Source organism: Panthera tigris, chromosome D1, assembly GCF_018350195.1.
Source record: "Panthera tigris isolate Pti1 chromosome D1, P.tigris_Pti1_mat1.1, whole genome shotgun sequence".
NCBI lineage: Eukaryota > Metazoa > Chordata > Mammalia > Carnivora > Felidae > Panthera > Panthera tigris.
This window is the reverse complement of record NC_056669.1, coordinates 33410351-33437902: the sequence shown is the minus strand read 5'-3', so window position 1 is coordinate 33437902 and position 27552 is coordinate 33410351. Positions and strand designations below refer to the sequence as shown.

The window sequence follows — 27552 nt, the reverse complement described above, 5'->3', positions numbered from 1 at the left end:
GGGCAAGCTGAAAGGGGGAATGATAGCAGGGTCCCTGCACCTAAGGAGACAACTGCCCAAGAAGAGGCAACATAGAAGTGGCAGCTTGCACAAAGGGAGGAAGTTCTGTTTACAGTGATTACAGAACATGTTGGGGGATGTCTCTGGAAATAAAAGAGCTGGCAGTTACCATTTTCCTACACCACACCCCAGCATAAACACAAAGCTACCTAAGGGAGGCAGCATTGCATAGGCACTTGTTACCTAACCAGCTAGCAGTACACCCCACCCACAAGTTCTCTTGAGATTCACCCATTCTAAGCTTGCTGGCCACATTCCTGGGCTCAATGTAAATTTTGTTAACACCACATGTACCCACCCAGCTATTGCCTCCTGGTGTCATGTGCCTAGTGGCCACTGAGCTTCAGGGGATCTAGCCCAGGACCAGTGGCTCAGTGAAAATTTTGCTGATGCCTTAAGTACCCCATGCATGCACCTCACACACAGACACAGTATGTCGTATCCATCCACTGGGCACAGAGATGCCACTGATCCTGCTGCATGCTGTACCCCCAACTGCAGATATATTTTGGGGGATCATGATGGGACTAGAAGTTTAGCACATATTTTACTAACACAGTGTGCCATGTGCTATGCTAAGCTGCCTCTGCACTCTGGGCCCAGCCTCTACATGTACAGATGTGGTATGTCACACCCAGTTGCTGGGCTCCCATTGCCCCCACCTCAAACATGCACCTTACTCCTTGGCTGCTACCACTAGTTCATGCTAATCTTATGGCTGCCACGATGATTCAGAGAATCTGGCTTAGGACTAGTGACTCAGTGCAAAAGTTGCTAACACAACTGCCCTGTACCCAAGCCTTCCTATGATCATGCTTTTTCACAGCCAGTGTGCACGAGTCTCACTAAGAGCACAGAGAGCAAGCACACCCCTACTGAAAGACACAATAGCAGGATGCAGGCAGCACACATAAGAGGCTCCCCTAAAGTGCCAGGTTCTGGTGAACAGGGAACTCTGCACTGTAGGGCACTGCAGAAACTCTTCCTCATAAAGTCATCACTTTAAAGGCAGAGAACAAAACCTCTGGGACAAAGCAAAGGCAGTCATAAGAGGGAAGTATATAGCAATCCAGGCCTTCCTAAAGAAGGAAGAATGTTCTCAGGTACACAACCTACCCTTACACCTTAAGAAGCTGGAAAAAGAACAGTAAATAAAACCCAAAACCAGCAGAAGACAGGAAATAATAAAGATTAGAGCAGAAATAAATGCTATCTAAACCAAAAATACAGTAGAACAGATAAATAAAACCAGAAGCTGGTTCTTTGAAAGAATTAATAAAATGGATAAACCACTAGCCAGTTTAATCAAAAACAAAAAGGAAATTACCCAAATAAATAAAGTCAAGAATGAAAGAGGAGAGATCACAACCAACACAGCAGAAATTCAAAAAATAATAAGAGAATATTATGAGCAATTATACGCCAATAAAATAGACAATCTGGAAGAAATGGACAAATTCCAAGAAACATATAAACAACCGCAATTGAAACAGAAAGAATTAGAAAATTTGAACACATGCATAACCAGTAAAGAAATCGAATTAATAATCAAAAATTTCCCAAAAACAAGAGTCCAGGGCCAGATGGCTTTCCAGGGGAATTCTACCAAACATTTAAAGAAGAGGTAACACCTATTCTCTTGAAGGTGTTCCAAAAAAATAGAAATGGAAGGAAAACTTCCAAACTCTTTCTATGAAGCCAACATTACCTCGATTCCAAAAACAGACAAAGACCCCACTAAAAAGGAGAACTGCAGACCAATTTCCCTGATGAACATGGATGCAAAAATCCTCAACAAGATATTATCCAACTGGATCCAACAATACAGTACAAAATTATTCACCATGACAAAGTGGGATTTATACCTGGGATACAGGGCTGGTTCAATACCTGTAAAACAATCAATGTGATACATCACATCAATAAAAGAAAGAACAAGAACCACATGATCCTCTCAATAGATGCAGAGAAAGCATTTGACAAAATACATCATCCTTTCTTGATAAAAACCCTCAAGAAAGTAGGGATAGAAAGATCATACCTCGAGATCATAAAAGCCATATATGAACGACCTAATGCTAATATCATCCTCAATGGGGAAAACTGAGAGCTTTCTCCCTAAGGTCAGGGACAAGACAGGGATGTCCACTCTTGCCACTGTTATTCAGCATAGTATTGGAAATCTTAGCCTCAGCAAGCAAACAACACAAAGAAATAAAAGGCATCCAAATCATCCAGGAGGAGGTTGAACTTTCACTGTTCACAGATGATATGATACTCTATATGGAAAACCCAAAAGATTCCACCAAAAAACTTCTAGAACTGATCCATGAGTTTAGCAAAGTTGCAGGATATAAAGTCAGTGCACAGAAATCAGTTGCATTCCTATACACCAATAATGAAGCAACAGAAAGAGAAATCAAGGAATTGATCCCATTTACAATTGCACCAAAAACCATAAAATACCTAGGAATAAACCTAACCAAAGAGGCGAAAAATCTATACACTGAAAACCATAGAAATCTTATGAAATAAATTGAAGAAGACACACACAAGAAAAGGAAAAAAAAAGTCCATGTTCCTGGGTAGGAAGAACAATATTGTTAAAATGTCAATACTACCCAAAGGAATTTACATGTTGAATGCAATCCCTATCAAAATAACACCAGCATTCTTTACAGAGCTAGAACAACCAACCCTAAAATTGATATGGAACCAGAAAAGACCCCGAATAGACAAAGCAATCTTGAAAAAGAAAACCAAAGCAGGAAGCATCACGATCCCAGACTTCAAGCTGTATTACAAAGCTGTAATCATCAAGACAGTATGGTACTGGCACAAAAACGGACACTCAGATCAATGGAACAGAATAGAGAACCCCCAAATGGACCCAGAAACATATGGCCAACTGATCTATGACAAAACAGGAAAGAATTTCCAATGGAATAAAGACAGTCTCTTCAGCAAGTGGTGCTTGGAAAACTGGACAACGATATGCAGGAAAATGAACCTGGACCACTTTCTTACACCATACACACACACAAAAAAAAACCCTCAAAATGGATGAAAGACCTAAACATAAGACAGGAAGCCATCAAAATCCTTGAGGAGAAAGCAGGCAAAAACCTCTTTGATCTTGGCCACAGCAACTTCTTACTCAATGCGTCTCTAGAGGCAAGGGAAACAAAAGCAAAGATGAACTATTGGGACCTCATCAAAATAACATCTTCTGCACAGTGAAGGAAACAATTGGCAAAACTAAAAGGCAACCGATAGAATGGAAGAAGATATTTGTAAGTGACATATCAAATAAAGGATTAGTATTCAAAATCTATAAAGAACTTATCAAACTCAACACGCAAAAAATAAATAATGCAGTGAAGAAATGGGCAAAAGACATGAATAGACACTTCTCCAAAGCAGACATCCAGATGGCCAACTGACACATGAAAAAATGCTCCACATCATTCATTATCAGGGAAATACAAATCAAAACCACAATGAGATACCACCTTATACCTGTCAGAATGGCTAACATTAACAACTCAGGGAACAACAGATGTTGGCAAGGATGCAGAGAAAGAGGACCTCTTTTGCACTGCTAGTGGGGATGCAAGCTGGTGCAGCCACTCTGGAAAACAGTATGGAGGTTCATCAAAAAATTAAAAATAGAACTACCCTATGACCCAGCAATTGCACTACTAGGTATTTATACAAGGGATACAGGTATGCTATTTCGAAGGGGCACATGCACTCCAATGTTTATAGCAGCACTATCAACAATAGTCAAAGTATGGAAAGACGCCAAATGTCCATCAAGGGATGAATGGATAAAGAAAATGTGGTATATATATATATATATATGTATATATATATATATATATACACACACACAATGGAGTATTACTTGTCAATCAAAAAGAATGAAATCTTGCCATTTGCAACTACATGGATGGAACTGGAGGGTATCATGTTAAGTGAAATTAGTCAGTCAGAGAAAGATAAATATCATATGACTTCACTTATATGAGGACTTTAAGCTAAAACAGATGAACTTAAAGGAAGGAAAACAAAAATAATATAAAAACAGGGAGGGGGACAAAACATTAGAGACTCTTAAATATGGAGACCAGAAGGTTGTAGGAGGGGGGATGGGATAAATGTGTAAGGGGCATTAAGGAATCTACTCCTGAAATCATTGTTGTAGTAACTTGGTTGCTAACTAACTTGGATGTAAATTTAAAAAATAAATTAATTTAAAAAAAAAAGGAACGGTAAACAGATAAAAAAATAAATAAATGAAGGCAGAGAACATAGCTCACATTAACACACAAAGGCAGAGAAAGATGGATGAATTGAGTAAACAGAGGAATTTGTCCCAAATGAAAGAACATGACAAAATCATAGCATGAGATCTAAGCAAAACAGAAATAAATAGTATGCCTGACAGAGAATTTAAGGTAATAATCATAAAGATACTAATTGGACTTGAGAAAAGAGTGGAGGATATAAGTAAGACCCAGATGAAGAACCTAATAAATGAAATTAAAAATACAATAGATGGGATGAACAGTAGGATTCAGGAAGAAGAAAAATGTATCAGTGACCTGAAGGTTAGTTATGGAAGGCAATCAAGCTGAACAGATAAGATATCCGTATCTAGGAGGCACAGAGAACCCCCAACAAAATCAACAAAAGCAGATCCACACCAAGACCTATTGTAATTAAAATAGCAAAATGAAAAAAAAAGTGAAAGAAAAACAAAAATATAATGATAAAGAAAAAAATTAAAAGCAGAAAGACAAAAGAAGAAAATACCATACAAAGAAAACCCCATAAGGCTATCAGTGGATTTTTCAGCAGAAATTTTGCAACCCAGAAAGGAATGCCATGATATATTCAAAGTGCTGAATGAGAAAAATCTGCAGCCAAGAATATTCTATACAACAAGACTATACTTCAAAACAAAGGAGGTATAAAAAGTTTCCTAGACAAACAAAATCTAAAGGAGTTTTTGACCATGTTCCTTGAAGAGCAAGAAATATTAAAGAGGACTCAGTACAAAAGAAAAACCAACAATATGGAACTAGGAAACTCAAGAGAAGTTAAAAAATGAATATTTCTGTAAAAAAAAAACAATCAAAGGAACTCACAAAATAAAAGGATGTAAAATATGAGACCATGTACCTAAAATGTGGGGAAGAGAGGAATAAAGAATGGGCTTAAACTGAAGAGACCATCAACCTAGTATAGACTGCTGTATGCAGAAGATGTTATATCCAAACATAATGGCAACCACAAATCAAAAACCACAAATAGATATGCAAAGAATAGAGAAAGAAATCCAAATATATCATTAAAGAAAACCAGCAAACCATGACAAAGAAGAATAGAAGAAAGGATCAGAGAAAAACTACAAAAACAACCACAAAACAGGTAATAAAATCACAATAAATACATATCAATCAATAATTATTTTTAATGCAAATGGACTAAACGCTCCAATCAAAAAACATGGATGAAAAAACAAGGCCCATCTATATGCTACTTAGAGAAGACTCATTTTGGACCTAAAGGCACACCTACAGATTGAAAGTGAAGGAGTGAAGAAACATCTATTATGCAAATGGATGTTAAAAGCAAACCAGAGTAACAATACTTATATCAGACAAAGTGGACTTTAAAACAAAGACTGTAACAAGAGACAAAGGACAGTATATGATAGTAATAAACGGGACAATTCAACAAGATAGAACAATTGTAAATACTTATGCACCTAATGAAAGCACTAAAATACCTAAAACAGTTACTAACAAATTGATAGTAATGCAATAATAGTAGGGGATTTTAACACCCCACTTATATCAGTGGACAGATCATCCAACCAAAAAATCAACACAGAAACAATGACTTTGAAAGGCACATTGGACAAGGTGGATTTAAGATATATTTAGGACAGTCTATCCTAAAAGAGCAGAGTACACATTCTTTTCAGGGGCACATGGAATATTCTCCAGAATAAATATTAAGTCACATATTAGGCCACAAAACAAGTCTCAACAAATTGAAAAAGAGTGAAGTCATACCATGTAACTTTTTGGATCACAATGCTATGAAACTAGAGACCAACCACAAGAAAAAAAACTAGAAAGATTATAAATACAAGGAGGTTGAAGAACATCCTACTAAACAAGAAATCAAAGAAACAAAAAGTACATGGAAATAAATGAAAATGAAAACACAATATTCCAAAACCTTTGGGATGCAGCAAAATGATTCTAAGAGGGAAGTTTATAGCAGTACAAGCCAATCTCAAGAAACGAGAAAGATCTCAAATAAACAAGATAACCTTACACCTAAAGGAACTAGAAAAAGAACTGCAAACATCACCAAAAGCCAAGAGAAGTAAGGGAATAATAAAGATTAGAACAGAAATAAATGCTATGGAAACAAACAAACAGTAGAGCAAGTAAAGTCAAGAGCTGGTTCTTTGAAAAGATAAATAAAATTTATAATCATCTAACCAATATTGTAAAAAAAAAATGAAGAGAAAGGACCCAAAAAATTACAAATGAAAGAGGAGAAATAACAAACACCACAGAAATACAAACATTGTAAGAGGATATGAAAAGCTATATGCCAACAAATTGGACAATCTAGAAGAAATGGTAAATTCCTGGCAACATATAATTTACCAAAACTGAAGCAGAAAGTAGAGAATTTAAACAGATTGAATACTAGGAAGGAGGAGATTGAATCAGTAAACAAAAAACTTGAAGTTCCTTGACAGCTCAGTCTGTTAAGCATCTGACTCTTTCAGTTCATGTCATGATCTCATTGTTGTGAGATTGAGTCCTGTATCAGGTCCATACGGGCGTTGAGCCAGTTTAAGATTCTATCTCTCCCCCTCCCTCTTCCCTTGCCCCACTTTTTCTTTTTCTAAAAAAACAAACAAACAAAACTCACAATAAACAAAAGTCCAAGAGCAGACGGCTTTACGGGTAAATTTTACCAAACATTTAAAGAAGAGTTACTACCTATTCTTCTCAAACTATTCCAAAAAAGAAAATAGGAAAGGAAACTTCCAGACTTATTCTATGAGGTCAGTATTACCCAGATCACAAGGCCAGAAAAAGACATCACGAATAAAGAGAACTACAAGCCAATACCTTTGATGACCATAGATGCAAAAGTCCTCAACAGAAGACTAGCAAACAGAATCTAATAAAACATTTAAAAAATCATTCACAATGATCAAGTGGGATTGGGTGTATGCCAGTATGCAAGGGTGGTTCAATATTTGTAAATCAATCAACATGATACATCAATAAGAGAAAGAATAAAAACCATATGATCATTTCACTAGATTCAAAAAAAAAGCATTTGACAAGGTAAAACATCCATTTATAATAAAAGCCCCTCAATAGAGTAGGTATAGAAAGAACATAACTCAACATAAGAAAGCCATATATGAAAAATCCCCAGAGAACATCATCCTTAATGGGGAAAAACAGAGCTTTCCCCCTAAGGTTATGTGTAAGACAAGGATGTCCACTCTTAACAGTTTTTTTCAACATAGTGTTGAAAGTCCTAGCCACAGCAATCAGACAACAAAATAAAATAAAATGCACCCAAATTGGTAAGGAAGAAATAAAACTTATACTATTTACAGATGACATGATACTAATATACAAAACCCTAAATAATCCACCTAAAAACTCCTAGAACTAATGAATAAATTCAGTAAAGTTACAGGATACAAAATCAATGTGTAGAGATCTGTTGCATTTCTATATACTAACAATGAAAGAGCAGAAAGAGAAATCAAGAAAGCAATCCCATTTACAAATGCACCAAAAATAATGAGATACCTAGAAAAAAAAAACCCAAAAATGTGAAAGACCTCAACTCTGAAAAATATAAACCACTGATGAAAGAAATTGAGGACAACACAAAGACATGGAAAGACATTCCATGCTCATGGACTGGAAGAACAAATATTGTTAAAATGCCTGTATTACCCAAAGTAATCTACATATCTAATTCAATCCTTACAAAAATATCAACAGCATTTTTCATAGCACTAGAACAAAATATCCTAAAATGTATATGGAACCACAAAAGACCCCAAATTGCCAAAGCAATCTTAAAAAAGAAAAGAAAATCTGATGGTATCATAATTCCAGACTTCAAATTATATTACAAATTTGTAGTGATCAAAACAGTATGATACTGGCACAAAAGATGGACACATAGATGAATGGAACAGAATAGAAAACCCAGAAATAAACCCACATTTATATGGTCAATTAGTCTTCAACAAAGCAGGAAAAAATACCCATTGGGAAAAGACAGTCTCTTCAACAAATGGTGTTGGTAAAACTGGATAGCTTCATGCAAAAGAATGAAACTGGGCCACTTTCTTTCACCCTACACAAAAAAAATAAACTCAAAATGCATTAAAGACCTAAGTGTGAAACCTGAACCCATAAAAATCTTAGAAGAGAACACAATCAGATAGGTCCCTGACATTGGCCTTAGCAATGTTTTTCTAGAAGTGTGTCCTAAGGCAAGGAAAATAGCAGCAAAAATACACTGTTAGGACTATATCAAAATAAAAAGCTCATGCATAGGGAAGGAAGCAGTCGCAAAACTAAAAGGTAACCCATGAAATGGGAAAAGATATTTGCAAATGACATATCCATTAGAGGGTAGTATCCAAACATCTATAAAGAACTGTTACAACTCAACACCCCAAAAACAAATAATCCAATTGAAATTGGGCAGAAGGCTTGAATAGACATTTTTCCAAAGAACACAGCCAGATGGCTAACAGACACATGAAAAGATGCTCAACATCACTCATTATCAGGGATATGCAAATCAAAGCTACAATGAGCTATCACCTCACACCTGTCAGAACGACTACAATCAAAAATTTAAGAAACAACAGGTATTGGCAAGGATGTGGAGAAAAAGGAACACTGGTGCACTGTTGGTGGGAATACAAACTGGTGCAGCCACTCTGGAAAACAGTATGGAGGTCCCTCAAAAAGTTTTAGATAGAACTGTACTACAATCTAGTAATCGCACTACTGGGTATATACACAAAGAATACAAAAACAAAGATCCAAAGTGGCACCTGTACCCTGATGTTTATAGCAGCATTATCAACAATAGACAAATTATAGAAAGACCCCAAGTGTTCATTGACTGACTAATGGATAAAGAAGACGTTGTATAGATGATTGATTGATAGATAGATAGATAGATAGATAGATGATAGATGGATAGACAGATGACAGATAAATAGATAGATGATAGATGATAGATAGATGGATAGATAGATAGAGAGAGAGAGAGAATTGGTTATTACTCAGAGATCAAACCAAAAGAATGAACTCTTTCCATTTGAAACATCATGGATGGAGCTAGAGTGTATTAACACTAAGTGAAATAAGTTAGAGAAACACAAATACCTTATGATTTCACTAATGTGGGATTTAAGAAACAAAAGAGATGAATATATGGGAAGAGGAAATAAATGAGAGAGGGAAGCAAACGATATGAGACTCTTAATCATAGAGAACAAACTGAGTGTTAATGAAGGGAGGTGGGTGGGGGATGGGCTAAATGGGTGATGGACATTAAGGAGGACACTTGTGTTGAGCACTGGGTGTTACGTGTACGTGATGAATCACTAAATTCTACTCCTGAAACCAAAACAACAAACAAACAAAGAACTTTTTGTGACCTTAGGTTAGGCAAAGATTTTCTAGTACAACCACAAAAACACAAAGCATAAAATAAAATTGATATGTTGTACTTCATCAACCTTAAGAACTTCTGCTGTTGGAAAAATGTTAAAACTTGCCGTAAACTGACAGCAAATATTTGCCATTATCCTTCCTGAAAAAGGAGTTATATATAGAATGTTAAAAAAACTGTCAAACCTGAATAAGAAGACAATTTCACAAGAAGACAATGCTAAAATATTTCATTACTTCACCAAAGAAGATGTATAGATGGGTAACCAGCACTTGAAAGATGCTCAACATCATTAGTCATTAAAGAAATGCGACTTAAAACTCCCGTAAGATTCTACTACGTAATTATTATAATATCTAAAATTAGGAAGACTGACCATCTCAAGTGTTACAAGAATTCTCAGATGATGCCGTGAGGAATTTAAAGTGTGGTGTAACTGCTTGGAAATGGTACAACATCTCCTTTAAAAAGTTAAACATTAAGCATGAACATAAACCAAACGATCCAGTAATTAGTCCTAAGTACCTATCCAAAAGAAATATAAGCAAATATCCATAAAATACTCTTTACACAAATGTTGATAGCAGCTCTATTTGTAGTAGATCCAAGCTGAAAATAGCTCAAGCATCCACCAAAAGGTGAATGGATAAACAAGTAGTGGTATATACACCCAATGGAATACTATTCAGCAACAAAATGGATTGGATTATTTATCATTGCAACAATACAGATGAATCCCAGCTATGCTGAATGAAATAAACTAAACAGAAAGGATATATAATGTTATGATTTCATGTATATGAAGTTATGTTAAAGTTAAAACTTACTATGGGGACAGAAAGCAGATCAGTAATTGCCAAGGGATAAGGGTGTGATAAGAAGAGATTATAAGTAGAGAACACAAAGGAACACAGAAATACTTTGGGGGTGATGTATGCGTTGACTCTCTTGACTGTGGTAATAGTTTTGTGTCTGCATCCATTTGTGAGGACTTTTCAAAGTATGTGCTTTAAACCTGTGAACCTGTTATATAACTATCATACCTCAATATAGTTTTTTTTTTTTTTAATGGTAGCTTCCCTTTGCCCTTAAAATAAAGAACAAATGTTTCCCATACTATACTAGGTCCTACATGATCTTGTTCCCATCTGCCTCTACAGTTTCACTTTGGGCCACTCCTGCCCCTTTTATATGCTGTCATCATAATTGGCCTTTTGATTCTTTAAGGTTTTGTGGTCCTTCCCACCTCAAGGCCTTTGCAAATGCTATCCCCTCTCCTTTCCCCACTCTTAACTCCTGGTTAACTTCCTCTGATCCTTCAGTTCTCATCTCAAATATCACTCCCTCAGAAAAGACTTACTGATTCACCCTAAAATACTTGAGATTTATAACTTTCTGTTTTTTTTTCCATTTTAAAATTTGTCACAAACTTTACTTATATTTTAATACATTTTAAATTAATGGCTATCAACACTACTAAAGTATAATAATTTATATATATTATCTAGTTAATACTTTTGAAGAATTAGTTATATATATTTATAAAATTTTACATATAAAGAGATTAACTGCTTGAAATCACACACATAACAGTCAATGGCAGTGACTTAAACTCAACCATCTCTGACTTGAAAGCATATAATCTTAAGTAATGATTAATGATTTTGTAATATTATATCCACTATGATATGGTACCAAAAGAAAGCTAATCTGGAAGTCAAAGCGTGATCTCTAAAGTGACAGTTGGTAAGTAGGTAGTATCTCTAGGCTGGCAGTCTAACTGGAAAAACCTAAGCTAACTTGTGAGGTATCTGACAGGTAAGCCAAAAATGGAAGTGGAAGGTCCAGAAAATGGCCCTGAAATTTGGAAATCAAGATCGCACCAAGAAGTTAGCTATAGGGGTGCCTGGGTGGCTCAGTCGGTTTAGTGTCCAACTCCTGATTTCAGCTTAGGTCATGATCTCACAGTTCGTGGGTTCAAGCCCCATGATGTGGGTTGTCCGTGCGGAGCCTTTTTGGAATTCCTTCTCCCTCTCTCTCTCTTTCACTCAAAATAAATAAATAAGCTTATTAAAAAAAAAAGTTAGCACTAAATCCTTGCAAGATAAGGGTAAACATGATGTTATCCTAGATAGACTGTGGTATTAGGCAGATTAACAAGGCAGAGATCCAGTAATTTAGTGCAAGATGTGAATCAAGACATCTCCAGGGCTAGGCAAAAACTCATGGAAAAGTTTAGAGATAAGAATATAGTAAGCATAACTTGGCACCCAATGCTAGAATGCTGGTTTGCATTTGTAAAATCTCTCCTTACCCCCAACAGACCTTTACTTCACTACTCCCTTACTACCCTGGTCCAATTTGTGGACTTCTCAGCAGAATGAATCCCCAAATTTGAAAATTTCAAATGTAGGAGTTACATAGTAATAGAAGAGGAGAGAAGATAGATAAAGAGGCTGGAAATTGCTAGAAAACATTAATTAAATATTCAGTTATCTAAGTAATTATGTGTGAAATAGCCAGATATTATTATGTAAATCACATTCACAGTCTCATTTAGTTTTTCTTTTTACATTAAAAAAATGCATATGAGCTCATCTGATAAAGATTTGTCATTTGAAGGCTTTTGGTTAAATGACATTGCCACTTGACAGATAAAAAAAATCATGATATTCAAAATTCTTCAACCCCCAAGTGGCCTAAAGTACAGGGGTGTTCATAAACTATCTTTAAAAGGAGAGTATAACGTATTGCCTCCTGTCAGTGAGAAAGGACTTATCTTAAATCAAGAGCTGAAATACTGCCAGTGTCTAAGATATATTTATTTCTTTAAAGGAAGTGGATTTTAAGCCAAACTTCCCACCTGCTAGATTAGAAGCAGTAAAATCCAGATATATTAAAGATATTAGTGATCTGAATAGATTATAGTAATTTAACTAAATTTCATTAAACTTTGTAATTCTCATAAGATAATGCCTATTTGGATAAAGTATGTTTTACTTTCAAGTTTATCTTTTTATAGTATGTTTATCTTTGGAATTTAAATGGAATAAATATATTTCATTTTTATAGAAAACGAGCACTATTTAAATAATGAATAGAATTTTGTATTGACCATCTTGAATGGGTTTATATAAGTTTTAAGGGCACTGTGTTTTCCAAACGCCTCAAGTTAGTTATCTCTCCTAGACATATATTACAAAATCAAAGTCTCTATTCCAAGTTTGGCTTGTTTCTAAATTTGTCTTCCTTATACATTATAAGGCAGGTTTGATGTATATTGAAAATAATATGATGTTTTTAAGCTAGTATCTTTATTGATGATAGTATGTAGTTTTAAATTCATAAGCAATAGTCAGCAACCTAGAATCTAATCCAATTGTTACAAAGTTCAATGCTTTTAATAACTCAGTTCTGGGTAATTGGCAAGATTGAATACGTACCTTAAAATAACATGAAGGAAGTAGACTAAACATATTCTTGTTTCTTAAATAGTTTAATATTATATTAACATGGAATACATTATTCTTTTCAGAACCTAAAAGACCTAATTTTAGGATTTTAAGTTCACCAGGGCCACTAGTTCTTATCAAAAGCTTGTTACTTCCTCTCCTAAAAGTCAATCCAAACTCTAGTGGCATAACAAATAAAATGACACTGACTGCTTCTATTTTACTTCAGGTTGCTTGAGGAGGTTGATGCATTGGTGATGTAATGGGTTATATTTCAGGAGCAAAAAAGGGAGAAAAGGACAAAAGTACTAATTAATTTTGAAATCCATATATTTCTGGGAGGATGAATACACAGGATAATATGATAATCCCAAATGTCAACCTTTCACTGAACTTCTAAAATTTTTTTTTAATAATGCTTTAATTTTTCACCTTCATATAAGTCTCAAGGTCCACTTTTAGCAAAGGTCTCGAAAAAGCCCAAATGCAAACTCAGGTATCATGTTTTTATATTTAAAAAGTGCAGTGTGAGCAGCCCAGGTATCAGGTCTCATTTTCATACCCTTGCCGCACTGGTGGCACTGTAGAGAAACCACCATAAATCATCTCTTGGCTGTATACAATTAATTTTATGTTCTGCACTTGTCCTCCCATATGTTTTTATGCTGTTTCTTTCTATATTTGATTTTTGAGGTCACTCTGGGTTTGAAGTAAAATACTCAAGCTTCATATTAAAATATCGCTGGGTGATATTATAAGTTTTAATAACCAATTTCAGGGTCACCTTTTCCCATAAGTTTTAAAATTAACTGTCAAAAAGTGTCAAAAAATAACCTTTAACTCTCTGACCCTTTTAAATATAAGAGGATATTAAGTGGGTTTATTGCATAATTTCTTGAAGGGTAAAACATTTCTACTATCACATATTTTCACAGTGATCCCTTTATCTTATTTATTATTACCTTGGAGGTGGTTTCAGACGTCATCAGAGTTTTTTACTACTTAGCTGATTTGCAGTAAAAGAGGCAAAAACCTTTTTTAATAATTTTCAGAATAGCTATTCTTCCAGACGGAAGCCTACGGATCCTAAATGCTTCTAAATCAGATGAGGGAAAGTACGTTTGCCAAGGGGAAAATGTCTTTGGTTCTGCTGAAACCATAGCTTCAGTATCTGTAAAAGGTAAGAAAATGTGGCTAACTGTGTTACAAGCATAGTTTCACAGCTTTGTCAGAAAGCAAATAACTACAATATGCATGTAAATTGTGTTTGCGCCTATGTGTGTGCATGCTTCTATTGATAAGATACACTACAAACATAGAACTAACACAGCCAAATTGTCCCTTCCATTATTTAGGAGACCATAAAGAAAGGAACATATTGTTGGTAGAAACTTAAATATTTTGCTTTGAACAAAATATGTGAGAGGATAAAGAAATCTTTCTGAAGTTTTACTTGATGTCTCAAAATTTAAAAGTATTCCAACAGTATAAAAATATTTTTCCTCTCTCAAGATTAATTTTAACATCAATCAGTAATATTCCTTTGTCACCGTGGGATCTGGGGCAGAAAGGATAGCAGACAGAGGACAGGAATGTGTGGTGTTTGAGTGTGCATCAGTTAAATGGTTACCTGAGCTGCTCTTTGGTGCTTGCATCAATGGAATTCTTTATATACTGTCATTTTTTAGTGTTATAAATATTGTCTCTTAAATGTTTCTGTTAGTTTTCTAGTTCTAAAGTGAACTCGATTTTGGCCTAGAACATTTTTTTGAGACTACATATCATTGTTTACTACTAAGAATATCTCATATGTTAGGCAGAAAAATCTCATCAATTGGCAAAGAAATATTTTTCACAACTGCACTATATCCTTGATTTTTTCCATGTGGGCATGTATTATATAGTGAATCATACTTTGGCTAAAAAAAAGTAGAAATGCTTTCTTTTTCTTTAGAAATAAAAGTGTCATTAAAATAGCCAGCACTCTGATATTTTAGAAAAGAGGCAAACATTAACAGAAGGAAGGAACATGATTTAAATGATGTTTTCATTTACAGCATACATTATGGGAATCTAATTCAGTCTGCTAATCTGTGTCTCATTGTGCTATATAATGTTTATCATAATGAAGCAATGCTGGATTCACAGACTTTTTTGTAAATAATATCAAAAAAGTTTTCTGTAAACCAAAAGTTAAATGGAATATTTAGTTACCCAGAACATTCCAATTCTCACAACGTTTAAACTATAATATGCTGTGATGATCTGTCTTCTCTGATGAAGTCAGAATTTAGAAAGCCACACGGAATATCTGACTTTTAGGATGTTAATATTTATATTCATTTTCTCTCTGACTGCTTAAAAGGATGTTGCATATTAAAGGATCTTATCCGTGGTTAAGAATGATGTTTCATCAGACTATGCTATTGCCAACAATAGAGCTAAAATAGGAAAATTAGCCTAATTTTTAATCATTTGTGTCAGTCTTCTTGAGGTATCTACAACCAGGAATCTAGGAAAAAAGACTAAATCAAAATCCTATCTCCATCACCTTCCTACTTCATTTTAAAAAATCATATTTCAATTATTTGATTACTAGCTTAAATAACCCTTAGATGAATAGCAGTATTAGCCTTTATTGGTTCAAACTTATTTTAAACACAGTAAAAATGTATCTATTTTTAAATTTTTAATTGAATCCTTTAGTAATTAAACACACATTTTTTCTCAAAAAATTTTCCATTCAATAATTTGCTTTTCTTTCTGGATCTAAATTAAACCATCCACAATTTATCAAAATTATTTTATAATCAGTTAGAGAAGTGCATTTTCTATTCATAAAAGGGTTTTGTAGTGTATAAAGCAAATATAAGTTGGCATAGTTGTAGTATTATATTTTTATCTGTGTTAAAATAGTAATTTGAGAGGAGGTGACTTCTATAACTTTTAAAGAAGTGAACTCACCTGACTTCTTCCTCCTTAGATATGGAACATATTTTATTGTAAAAAAAAAATCCTTTTATTTATACTTGATGATCCTTGAAGGTAGACCAGGAGGTTACAACTTCTTTTTTTCTAATTTTCCTTCTTCTGGAATGCCAAATGCTACTTATAGTTATGTATTTTCTTGTCTTTTTCATCCATGCTTACTTCTTAATAGGAATAGCAACTTTTAAACCATCAGTCTTCTACAAAAGCATACTAAAATGCCCTAGCATACAAAAAAAGGTAATATTTCAATTAATAATACTTTATTTAAAGATGTGTATCCAGAGCAACTGCACTGTATAGATTCTTTGCTTAAGTTTTTCTCTATTATTTAAAATATAAAATACAGGGAAATACTATGTGTTGATTATGTTAATTAATGCATTTTTGTTTCTATAGAACCTACAAGAATAGAACTTACTCCTAAAAGAACAGAGTTAACAGTGGGAGAAAGCATTGTCCTTAATTGCAAAGCAATTCATGATGCTAGTTTGGATGTCACTTTCTACTGGACACTAAAAGGACAGCCTATTGATTTTGAGAAAGAAGGTGGACATTTTGAAAGCATCAGGGCCGTAAGTTAATACACTTCTATTTGTCGAGTACTATAATTTTTAAAATTTACACTCAAATGTAAAACTTTATTATTTATGAAATGCTAAGGAAAAATAGGGAAAAATATATTTGATTCAAACTATTACTTTCTTTCATTATTATATGTTATGTCAAATTGAAAGTAATTTTGTAAAGCTCAGTAAGTAATTGGAAATACTTCATCATGCAAATCTGATTTATTTCTCACTTTTATTTACTTGATTAATTTTGTCAACATTTACACATTACTTCTTAGAAGTTATATTGCTACATACTAGTGTTATTTAAAGCACTTTAAACAGTAAATATGATACAATAAATAAATGAAATAAGCCTGCCTATCCTACTCCTCAAGAAATAGTAATTTTGAAGATTCTTTAACTCCTCAAGGGAATTAAACATGAGCTTAAGCAGACCTTAAACATCAACCAATAGTCATAAATACATGTCAGCCTTAGACAAGGCATATTCATTTTTTGTCTACCAAGTCATTCCCTTGTAATATCTTGTCCTATATTACACAGTTTTGTGGCAATCAACTAACTGAAGAGGGAATCTTTTGAGCCAAATGCTATAGAACATCAGTGTTCTCAACAGAGAAGTGAAAAAAGACCTTCTTCCCCCAAGTTCTTGTTTAAGATAAAAGAATGAAATAATGATGAAAGGAGAGAAAGATGATGGAAGTAGGGTAACAGAGAGAGATTTTGCCTAAAATATCCCTTTTGTTTTGGCTGAAGAGGTGAATCCAAATGTAATTTATGCCTGAAAATCCAACTTAAAGTATTTCCTCGGGGCACTTCGGTGGCTCAGTTGGTTAAGCATCCAACTTTGGCTCAGGTCATGATCTTACAGTTCGTGAGTTCTAGCCCTACATTGTGCTCTATGCTGCCAGCTCAGACCCTGGAGCCTGCTTCAGATTCTGTGTCTCCCTCTCTCTCTGCCCCTCTTCCACTCACACTCTGTGTGTCTCTCTCTCAAAAATAAATAAACATTAAAAAAAATTTAAATGTTTCCTCATACTTGTTAATATCCATTTATTCTTCTGTAAACAGTTTGGGAAACACTAGAAAACCACAGCTGTGGTAAGACCAAATATATATATATAAAGCTCTGTTTATATTGAATTTTATTTTACAAGTAATATGATACAGTGGGGAAGAAAAAAAAAAGTCCAGATCCAAAGTCAGAAATTTTCTGGATCCAGTCCCAGGTCAATTCTTAATCAGCTTTGTAACAAAAAGCCAGCCACTTAGCTTTCCTGGGCAATAATCTCATAGACAAATGAAGTGAGTGGATTAAACCAGAAAATTTCTAATGTCCCTTCTCACTTTAGAATTTAATATTAGTAGAAGAATAAATATGAACTGTCTTTTTACATTTGCCAATGTAACCAAAATTAAACATTTCCTTCCAAATGTTTCTTTTCATCCTGATTTACTTTGAAATTAATGGGAGAGATAATATATATAAGAAATAATTAATAACCACATCATTCACATCTAATCAAATAAATTAATTTTAATTATTAATGGTTATGTTATATGCAAATCATTTAGATCATGTTGAATTAAACTCATTTTCCCTAATTTGTGACTTTCCTTTTTCCTTTACCTGGGGTTAACAGTTCCTTCAAGATTGTGAACAAATAAAACAGAACCAGAAAAATGTAATACAAAAATATCACATTTCAAAACAAAAATATACTAACAAAAATATATCTTCTTAAGATTATCTGTAAAAATTCACTCTGAGTGATCAGATACATAAAGTAAAAATATGCCTAAAATGAATATTGGGTTTTCTTCATGTAAACAGGACCCCTTTTTGTTTAAAATATCGAGAGAAATTAATGGTCCTGGTAAAATTATTCTTATATAATAAGAATTCTTATTTTTGTCTCTTAAACATTACCACTTTAGTTTGATATCATTCATTTGTAGCAATAAATACCTTTAATCTTTTTTATAAAGTTGGAAGTTGACAATACCTGCTGTATCCCTCTTTGTATATATGCTGTTCTTGCCTTTAAGACATAAAAAATTGACTCCTTACTCCATGCAAATCCATATGATAAAGGCCATGTTAAACTTAGGCTCTGGATTGTAGACAGTAATAAGAAGCTATAGAATAAAAGAAAAGAAAGCACATTATCATAATGAGAAGTGAGAATAATATTTAGTTTTAAGGTAATTTAGCACTCATCATTTTTAGTATATTTAGAATAATTAATAGAAATACATATGTACTTAAAAATATTTGGAAGCTCTAAAACTACCATAAAGAAATTATCTATCCCCTTCCTCTTAATTACCTCCAACTCTGGTTGAGTCCTGGCTGGCTTCAAGGATACATACTGGAGAAAATTCCATTTTATGACATTGATAAGGCAGAGAAAAAAAAAATGCTATCCCCCAAATAATATATTTTAAGAGGAGAAATGAAAGTTTTATAAATAAGGGAAATTTGGGGTGCCTCTGGACTTGTGGGCTACTTCCTGTTTAAGAGGACAACTGAAGACTCTGGTGATAATAAGGACAGGATAGGACTCAGAAGAGAAGATGATTTATGAACTGCTCTGAGTTTTAAGGGAAAGCCATTGAAGAACCATGGGGACCGAGGCTAGCACAGCAGAGTAAGAAAGCCAAACAGATTCAGGGACTGCTTAACCAGGAACAGAGTATGCCTTTGACTGAATTAACTGCCCTAGACCTAACCTACCAGTGGGCAATTGAATAGGGGTAAATCAGAAAAGGAAGAGGGGTATACTTTTTGAGCACATTAACACTGCATAGCATCAAGTGAATCAACCAAATCTCTGGGAGAAAAAATACCAATGGTGTTGATATTTAGCATCTCATAGATGGCAAAATATAGCTTAATGGAGTTCTTTACTTTTCAACTAATTGTACTGGTGTCTTTTATACACAGCCATTGTTTCTTAGATAAAACTGTAAACAAAATTTTAAGTGTAGCTATCATACATCTATATATAATGTTATATACATGGTTTTGTTTTAAATAAAATAGTTTTCAGACTGCATTACAAGAGAATGAAAAAAAACATAAAATCACATCTTGTTAAAAAAAATAATAACTATTGCTTTGAAATTTAAATTAAAACATCTGTATTGAAAATGCTTCTATTTCCCTTGCCCCTTTTACTTATGCCAGGTTTTACAAATCCAGGATTTTGACTGATTTGAAGTGAATCCTAATTACCAATGCCACTGTTAAAAGGGTCGAAACAATCCAAATAAATATTTGATCCCATTCACCCAAATCACTTTTTTTGGCAATGATATGAATTAACTAAATGTGACAAGTTAGTGAGGCTATCCTTAAGATATTAATTTCAGTTCATCATTACAAGTTAAGTGCTGTGGATGAAAGTAAAATACACAGCCCTCCATCCATAAGAGAGCACAGTTTAAGGGAGAGACTGCAGGATGAGCTAGTGATCTATCTGCTATAACAGTGCTATCACCAGAGAACTTCGTGCATATGGCTGTCAGGAGGAAATGGTTTCTGAACCTGAGCTGGAAAGGTAGGATTTTGCCAGAAGGCTAGGAGAGAAAACTATATCTCAGACAGAGCGAGCTGATAAAGCAAAGACAGAAGGGACAGAAGAGTTTAGAACATGTTTCAGGAACAGTGAGGAACCACTAGACCTAACAACAGAGTGAGGGCACATAGTACACAATAAGTGAATAGTTTTTGAATACATTTAAAGAAAAGCAGCAGAGACCAGTGTAAAAGGCCCTGACTTTCAAGCCATGGAATTGGGGTTGTATTTGGAAGGTAGCAGGGAGTCATGTGATTAAGATTTGTTTTTTTGGGGGAGACAATTCAGACAGCTGTGGGGAGCAGGAATTGAAGCTATTGTGGATTTTATATTCACTCTAGACTGATTAAGCAATTAGGAGTTGACCATTACAAGTTTGGCCTTAAATAACCATCCTCTTATCAAATAAGGTATTTACAATTGTGTTTCAACACAATTGTTTATGTTGGTCAGAGGTCTGCAAGAACCTCCTAATACTCTCAAGATGTCTGGACAGTACCTGAGCATGGCCAGGTAGCCCCCAAAGTTACAATCTTAATGGAGAACTGTGGTGATCCATTGTTTTTTCAGAGACTTGAAAGTCCTAATTATTCGTTAGAGATATAAGCTAATTTTAATCTTTATAATGTTAAAGAACAGTTACACTGAATATACTGGAAGCCTGAAATTTGCTCTGTTTTTTGGAAGAGAAAAAACTTAAACATTTGTAATCAGGATAGTCCACTAAAGAAGAATTGCCCTTTCCATTATGAATTCTCCAAACATGCTAAATTGTAACTAAATGGGCAGTAACCAAATAAAAGTGCACTATTTGAATGGTCCTTCATATTTACTGAATTCTCTGGTTGTAACAATATACCCAGGAAGGCATAGTAGAGATATTTGACATCATTTTTTAATGAGGAAACTAAAGCATAAGACTTTTCCAGGGCACATGGATACTAAATCGGGGTTATAAGACTAAATACAGCGTGATTTTTAAACTGCATTATTTATTCTTTCTTCTTTGTAAAGCGTACATTTTCCATATTCATTGACCATATGTGTTCATCCCTTCTCTATAAACTGTGGGAAATAAAAGTAAAAAGATGATTTGGTTCCAGTCTTTAAGAAATAAAAAATAACATAGAATATTAAGCAATTCAAGAAAAAAGATGGCTATAAAAAACAATTATTATCTTTTATTACAGCCAAATATCATTGGCTGTGTGTGTGTGTGTGTATACACACGCACATATACATATATATAAGCTATATACATATATATAACCTATATATATAAGATATATATATATATATCAGATATATATATATATCATAGATATATATATATATATATATATATACACACACACATATATATAAGCTATATATACAACTCATCATAACAATTATATGAAGTAATATTATTTGGGGAGAAGGTGCTACCTGACCTAGACCTCATTAGGATAGGAAAAGAAGAAAGAGAAAGGCAACCTAAAATGAGAAAAGATATGGTATCTCAGGGCTGTGAGAGATCTTGGAAATTACAGGGTTTGTCCTAGGCTGATACTCCATCAGTATATTAGTGTCTGCTGGAACCATTTTAGTGGTGAGGAACTCACTCCTATGAACTAGTCCATTCCATTACGAATCAGACCTCAATGTCAGAGTGTTGGAAAATAGGAGAAATTGTGATAATCTGTATACCAAGCATAGGAATCATAAAGGAACATACCTGTTTCATATCTATAATTTTTGTGGCGTATTAGGTAGATAAAAGGGGCTAGAATACAAATTCTTTAGTATCATAAGGATTTGACATTAGTTGAAATGTTCTAGCCTATGCCAGTCTTCATATTATAGTTACTTTTGTTCCTAGCTTATCTTCTTGGGAATTAACATCTATTTCCTAAGGATTGTAAAAGTCTCAGAATGGAAGACAGTAAGTGCTTAACTGGCACCATTCTCTTTCCCAGTGGAACAATGCTAATGTTGTAAAAATGAATGAAATCATTGGACACATTGTCAGGGTTTACTAAGGCATAAAGTTCTGAGGACCTCTAAAGCATCTACTACATCTTCTTCATCACATTAGCAGGTCTTGGAGGCATTTCATAACTAATCAGAAAGTGTGTGAAAAGGCAGAGGATCAGTAGCTCTATCAAAGGAACACATTCTCTTTGGTTCATTATACTCACTAGTAATATTTGTACTTTCAAGTAATAAGGCCTCCTAAACTCTGAGCCCTAACTTCTCCCTCCCTGACAAAGGGCTTGTCTTTCCTCATCACTTGATTACTTGCCTCCTAGATCTAGGTCTTGCTGTAAATCCCAGCATCCTGGTAACTCACCAACTTTCTGTTCTGTGCTATAAACTTTTGACTTGCACATATTTGTTTTACCACCACTTTCCAGGTCTTTCATCTAACTTAAGAAAAGAAGTCAATTTGTAATTTTAATAGGACAGAATAATCACCAGTCAAACTTGGTCTCTTAAGAAAGAGAGAAATTACCCTAAAAGGCCCTAGAATTTTCAGACTATTCTTGGAAAAGTTACCACAGCCATTCTCCCTGCTTAAAGAAAAATTCCTCCACCCACTATCTTCAAAGTAGTAGTAGCTTCCATAGCAAAAAAGAATGCCCATCTTTTTTGGTATGTGTATATGTTTCATGCAGTCCTATGAACAGGAACAAAATATGCCATTAAAATCTGTTATTCTATAACATTTTATATATTCATGAAACAAGCTAAACTGTGGGGTCCCTAAAAACAGAAGCTAATACGCTGTTTTATTTTTTATTACGCTGCACTATGGATGTCCACAGAATAGCCACTCAGTCAATCTTTGCTGAATAAAAAAATAATTTGAGGGACACCTGGGTGTCTCAGTCAGTTGAGCATCTGACTTCAGCTCAGGTCACAATCTCAGGGTTCCTGACTTGGAGCACCACATCAGGCTCACTGCTGTCAGCTCAGAGCCCACTTTGGATCTCCTGTCCTCCTCCCTTCTGCCCCTCCCCCACTCATGTGTGCTTTCTCTCAAAAATGAATAAACATTAAAAAACAAAAAAGACAATGTCTACTTAAAAAAACTAATAATTTGATGTAAACCATTTTCTCGACTTAGCCAACTATTGCATTATTTCAGAGATTTTAATATAGTTAAATACTGCATAAAATTCTGTTAAAACCTTTTCTTACAACAGGATAGTTTATGTACTTGTTTTTTTACTTTGACACAAAATTGGATATTCACTTGAGCAAAATTTGGAACTGAATGAAAGGTGACTGCCTCTGTGACATCTAAGACAGTCAATTATTGGGAGAGTCTTCCTTAAATCCTGGGGATGTTACCTACATAATCTGTGGGCCATAATACCACCAGGATCACAGCTGAGTAGTAATACCATGTTGATTATCCACCTCCATTTACTCTGATTAGCAGGGGGTCCCACAAAGCAAAATTTGAAGTGAGCCTCTTCATAGTTGGTCAAATGTAGCAAAATCAGGTAATGCTTCCAACATTATCACATATAAAAAGACAACGTTACTCATTCAAATCACAGGACTCACTTTGTTCATTTAAATATAGTCCATCAAAACAAACTTTCTGGGTGTGGTAATATGGTGAAGATACAGAGATTTTTTTGCTCATTTAAAGGTCCATTGTTGGTAGTTATTTTATCTTTATAATACATTTATATAGCGTATGGGTGATATGAAAGTCACTAGTTTCTCTTCAGTGTTTTTTTTAATTTTTTTAACGTTTATTTATTTTTGAGACAGAGAGAGACAGAGCATGAACAGGGGAAGGGCAGAGAGAGAGGGAGACACAGAATCTGAAACAGGCTCCAGGCTCTGAGCCGTCAGCACAGAGCCCGACGCGGGGGCTCGAACTCACGGACCGTGAGATCATGACCTGAGTCGAAGTCGGACGCTTAACCGACCGAGCCACCCAGGCGCCCCTCTTCTGTGTTTTTTAGTGAAGAACTGTTAAGTTTACTTTTTTGTTATTGTTTTTCTGAAAGAGAGAAAAAAGAAAAATAAAGCTTCTTGATAGAGAAAGTCAATTTTAGTGTAGGCTATGGCAGGAAAAATCTGATCAACATAGCCTGTGTTCTGTGATCTCTGAGGGGATAAAAATACATACTTTCTAGAGATTTTCATCAGAACCAATTAGGATATTTCCGGTTATTGCATTAGGAAAGGGGGAGAATGAGAAATATAAAACACTATTTACCTCTTAATAGAATTTGCTTTCCTGGATTGTAAACTCCAGAAATTAAATACGCTATTAGCTCACTACCTCCAGAGATTAAGAAGTGCTTACATGTTGAGGACTCCATATTTTTTTTCGTTTTGAAAGTTGTTTTTCTCCAAAATTATTTTTCCCTGTATTAACTCAGGCTGGATTTCTATAATACTACATTGTCCTTGGGTTGGTTGTTTTTAATCCAACCAAAGGGTGAGTTTAATCTGGAATAAAGTGTCTGTTTCTTTAGAAATGTGACTATTGGTAGACCCCAGTACGTGTTTGCAAAATCATGTCATTGTTTTTAACTTTGACTATTAAGTCTATCTGATTATTTCAGTGACTTCATGAAAATACATTCTTACCTAATTCTAAGTCATTTTCAATAATGAGTTACTTACTTAGACTTACTAGTCTTTTTAATACACATAACAAATTTATAATATAAATTTTCACACCAAATAACACTCCAAATACTTTGAGTTTCAGTTGAGAATTTCGATTGTGCTTATCTGTTATTACTTTAAATTTCTGTCAGTTGTCCTGCAACTGCACACTGATGAATTATCAAATGGACCTTGACTCTGGAACTCCTTCCCTGTTCCAATCTAATAAAGATTTATTTTTATAAGACAGCAAATATTTTTTATAAATATATATGTACTAAATAGCTTAAAATAAATTAATAGATAAAAGTATCTTTAAGTTATAAAATTGTAGTTTTCCAGGTGTGTCAAATATTCAAGTCAAGTTACTGAAATGAGTACCTAAATTACTATTAGATCCTAATACTCATCTTTTCTCAGTACTCCAATTTTGTACAGTATTTGATTTTATTTGTTTCTTAAGAGGATGCTATTCAAATCTCAATAATTTTTTTTTTAAAAATTCCCGTTTTCTTGTTTTCTTGTATTCCTCTCCCTTTCATTATTCAAATTGATTTGTGGGCCTATTCAAATGAATTGAATTAGGAAGGATAACTAATTGTGTCCATTTTAACTGAGGCTACCATAGGCCACTGTAGTAGACACCATGGTGTATTGCCCAGATTGCCTTTAAAAATTGAGGTACTCTTTTCCCAAGCCACTGAAAGTATTGGTGGCTGCTCGCTTCACCAAAGTCCCTCTCTGGGAATTGCCCTCAGCCAAAAAGAGTTGTCTGGCCCAAGTTATGCTCCAGCTTTTCAGTCCATGACCAAAGGTAAGGATGATGAATGCTTAGGGATGGTTATAAAGGATAAGCTGAAAACTTTGTTGTGAATGCATTTAAACAACGTCCTCTGCTCAATTCTACTTTCTTCATTTTTCACAAATATTGATCCCAAAGGCATTCCTTAATGGAGTCTCCGTCTCAGAGACTGTTTCTCTGAAATTCTGACCTGAGAGCCGTAATGGCAAATGCCATCACTTAGAAAGCACTGGAAACAGAGATGAGTAATAATAAAAATAATCATAATTGCTCTCATCCACTGAATGCCCACTAGGTACCTGGCAACATGCTAAACTTTTCAAATGCTATTTCATTTAACTCTCACAAATACCCTATGATATAATAATTGGTTTTGTTTTTATTTGTGGTAAAAGGGAGATGATGTTTTAAATTTCCTACTTTCTCAATAAGTTTAATGTGAAATTATAGTAAATATCCTTCATTCAATTTAAAATTTGTGGGTCAATTATTCTCATTGCTGGTAAGATTTTCATATATTCATCTAAAATTACTCACCTTCTATAAAGTTTATACTATGATTATGTGGTTACATTTATACTATGCACGTTCTTTTTCCCAGTATTTGCAAACTTTACTATCATGAACTATCTCCTGTAACTTTACCAAAAATATGTTATGTATATTTTTTAAAGGCAAAGGTATAAATTGGACTCTTTAATATTTAGTTAATCATTTCAGAATAAAATTGAAACAGATTCATTATCTGATTAAGATCTAGGCTAAAATATATAAATAGAATTTTACATCATAAAGAGAACTTTTACCCTTCCTCTTTTATATGAATTATTTCATTTGATTCCCACAATAACATTGTGTCAGACAAGTTACACATAAATAAAGAAACTGAGCCCCAGGAAGGAAGAGGCATGGAGGGGACATCATTGCTGAGATTCTAGGCAACACAAGCACATTTATAACACAGCCACCATTATCATTTAAGCTTCTTTGAGCTTAAAACTTCATTGCCATGAATGCTATTCCAAATATAGTTTGATGTTTTTGAAACAAAGACATGAAGAATGAAAACTACCCATAATTCTTCACAGTAGCATTTTGAAAATTGAAGACAGAGAGAGAGACTGTGTTTCTTTTCTGTAGTTCTACCTCTCTAGCTGGACAATTCAGCCTATTTTTACCTGACTTATTTGAACACTATCAAAAAATTAAACTAAAATATTCTGTAATATCAAATCACCAAATTGTGTTAAAAAATTCTCTCACAAAAATTACTGATGATGGATTGAAAAACATCTTAAAATATCCTCCCATACTTGCCTTTTCAGATGTTCTGTGGGCGTGTTTTCCTATTTATTAAAGCTCACTCTTCTAGCTGTTGTAATTGTATCAGTGTATAATGTATCAGCCCATTTTTATCAACTTCACTTTTTAGTCTTTTGAAGATTCTTTCAAAATGAATATGAGATAAATTATGTTACATTGCTTTTACAGCTGAAGATGAGACAATGAATGTAGAGTACAAGAGTTGCAACATTCTTCTGAAGAAAATATTGTTTCCACATTTGAGACATTTAAAATTCTGTTTTCCTACTATATTACTTACAGGACTGTTGGTTTCATGTGAGTTTTCGACTACCAAAACCCAGTTTTCAAGTCGGATAGCTGGTAGGGTTTCAGATTCTTCCCTTTTCCTCATACACATTCTC

The 27552-nt window shown here is 34.2% G+C and overlaps 1 protein-coding gene across 1 annotated transcript in view; it reads left to right on the top strand.

Annotated features, from left to right (window-relative positions):
• The window catches only part of CNTN5 (contactin 5), a 534453-nt gene that overhangs the window by 355873 nt on the left and 151028 nt on the right, over positions 1-27552 (top strand). Inside the window, exons 12-13 of the mRNA XM_042959596.1 lie at positions 14333-14460; positions 16668-16843. Coding sequence (XP_042815530.1) covers positions 14333-14460; positions 16668-16843 — 304 coding nt within the window. The remainder of the gene's footprint in view (positions 1-14332; positions 14461-16667; positions 16844-27552) is intronic.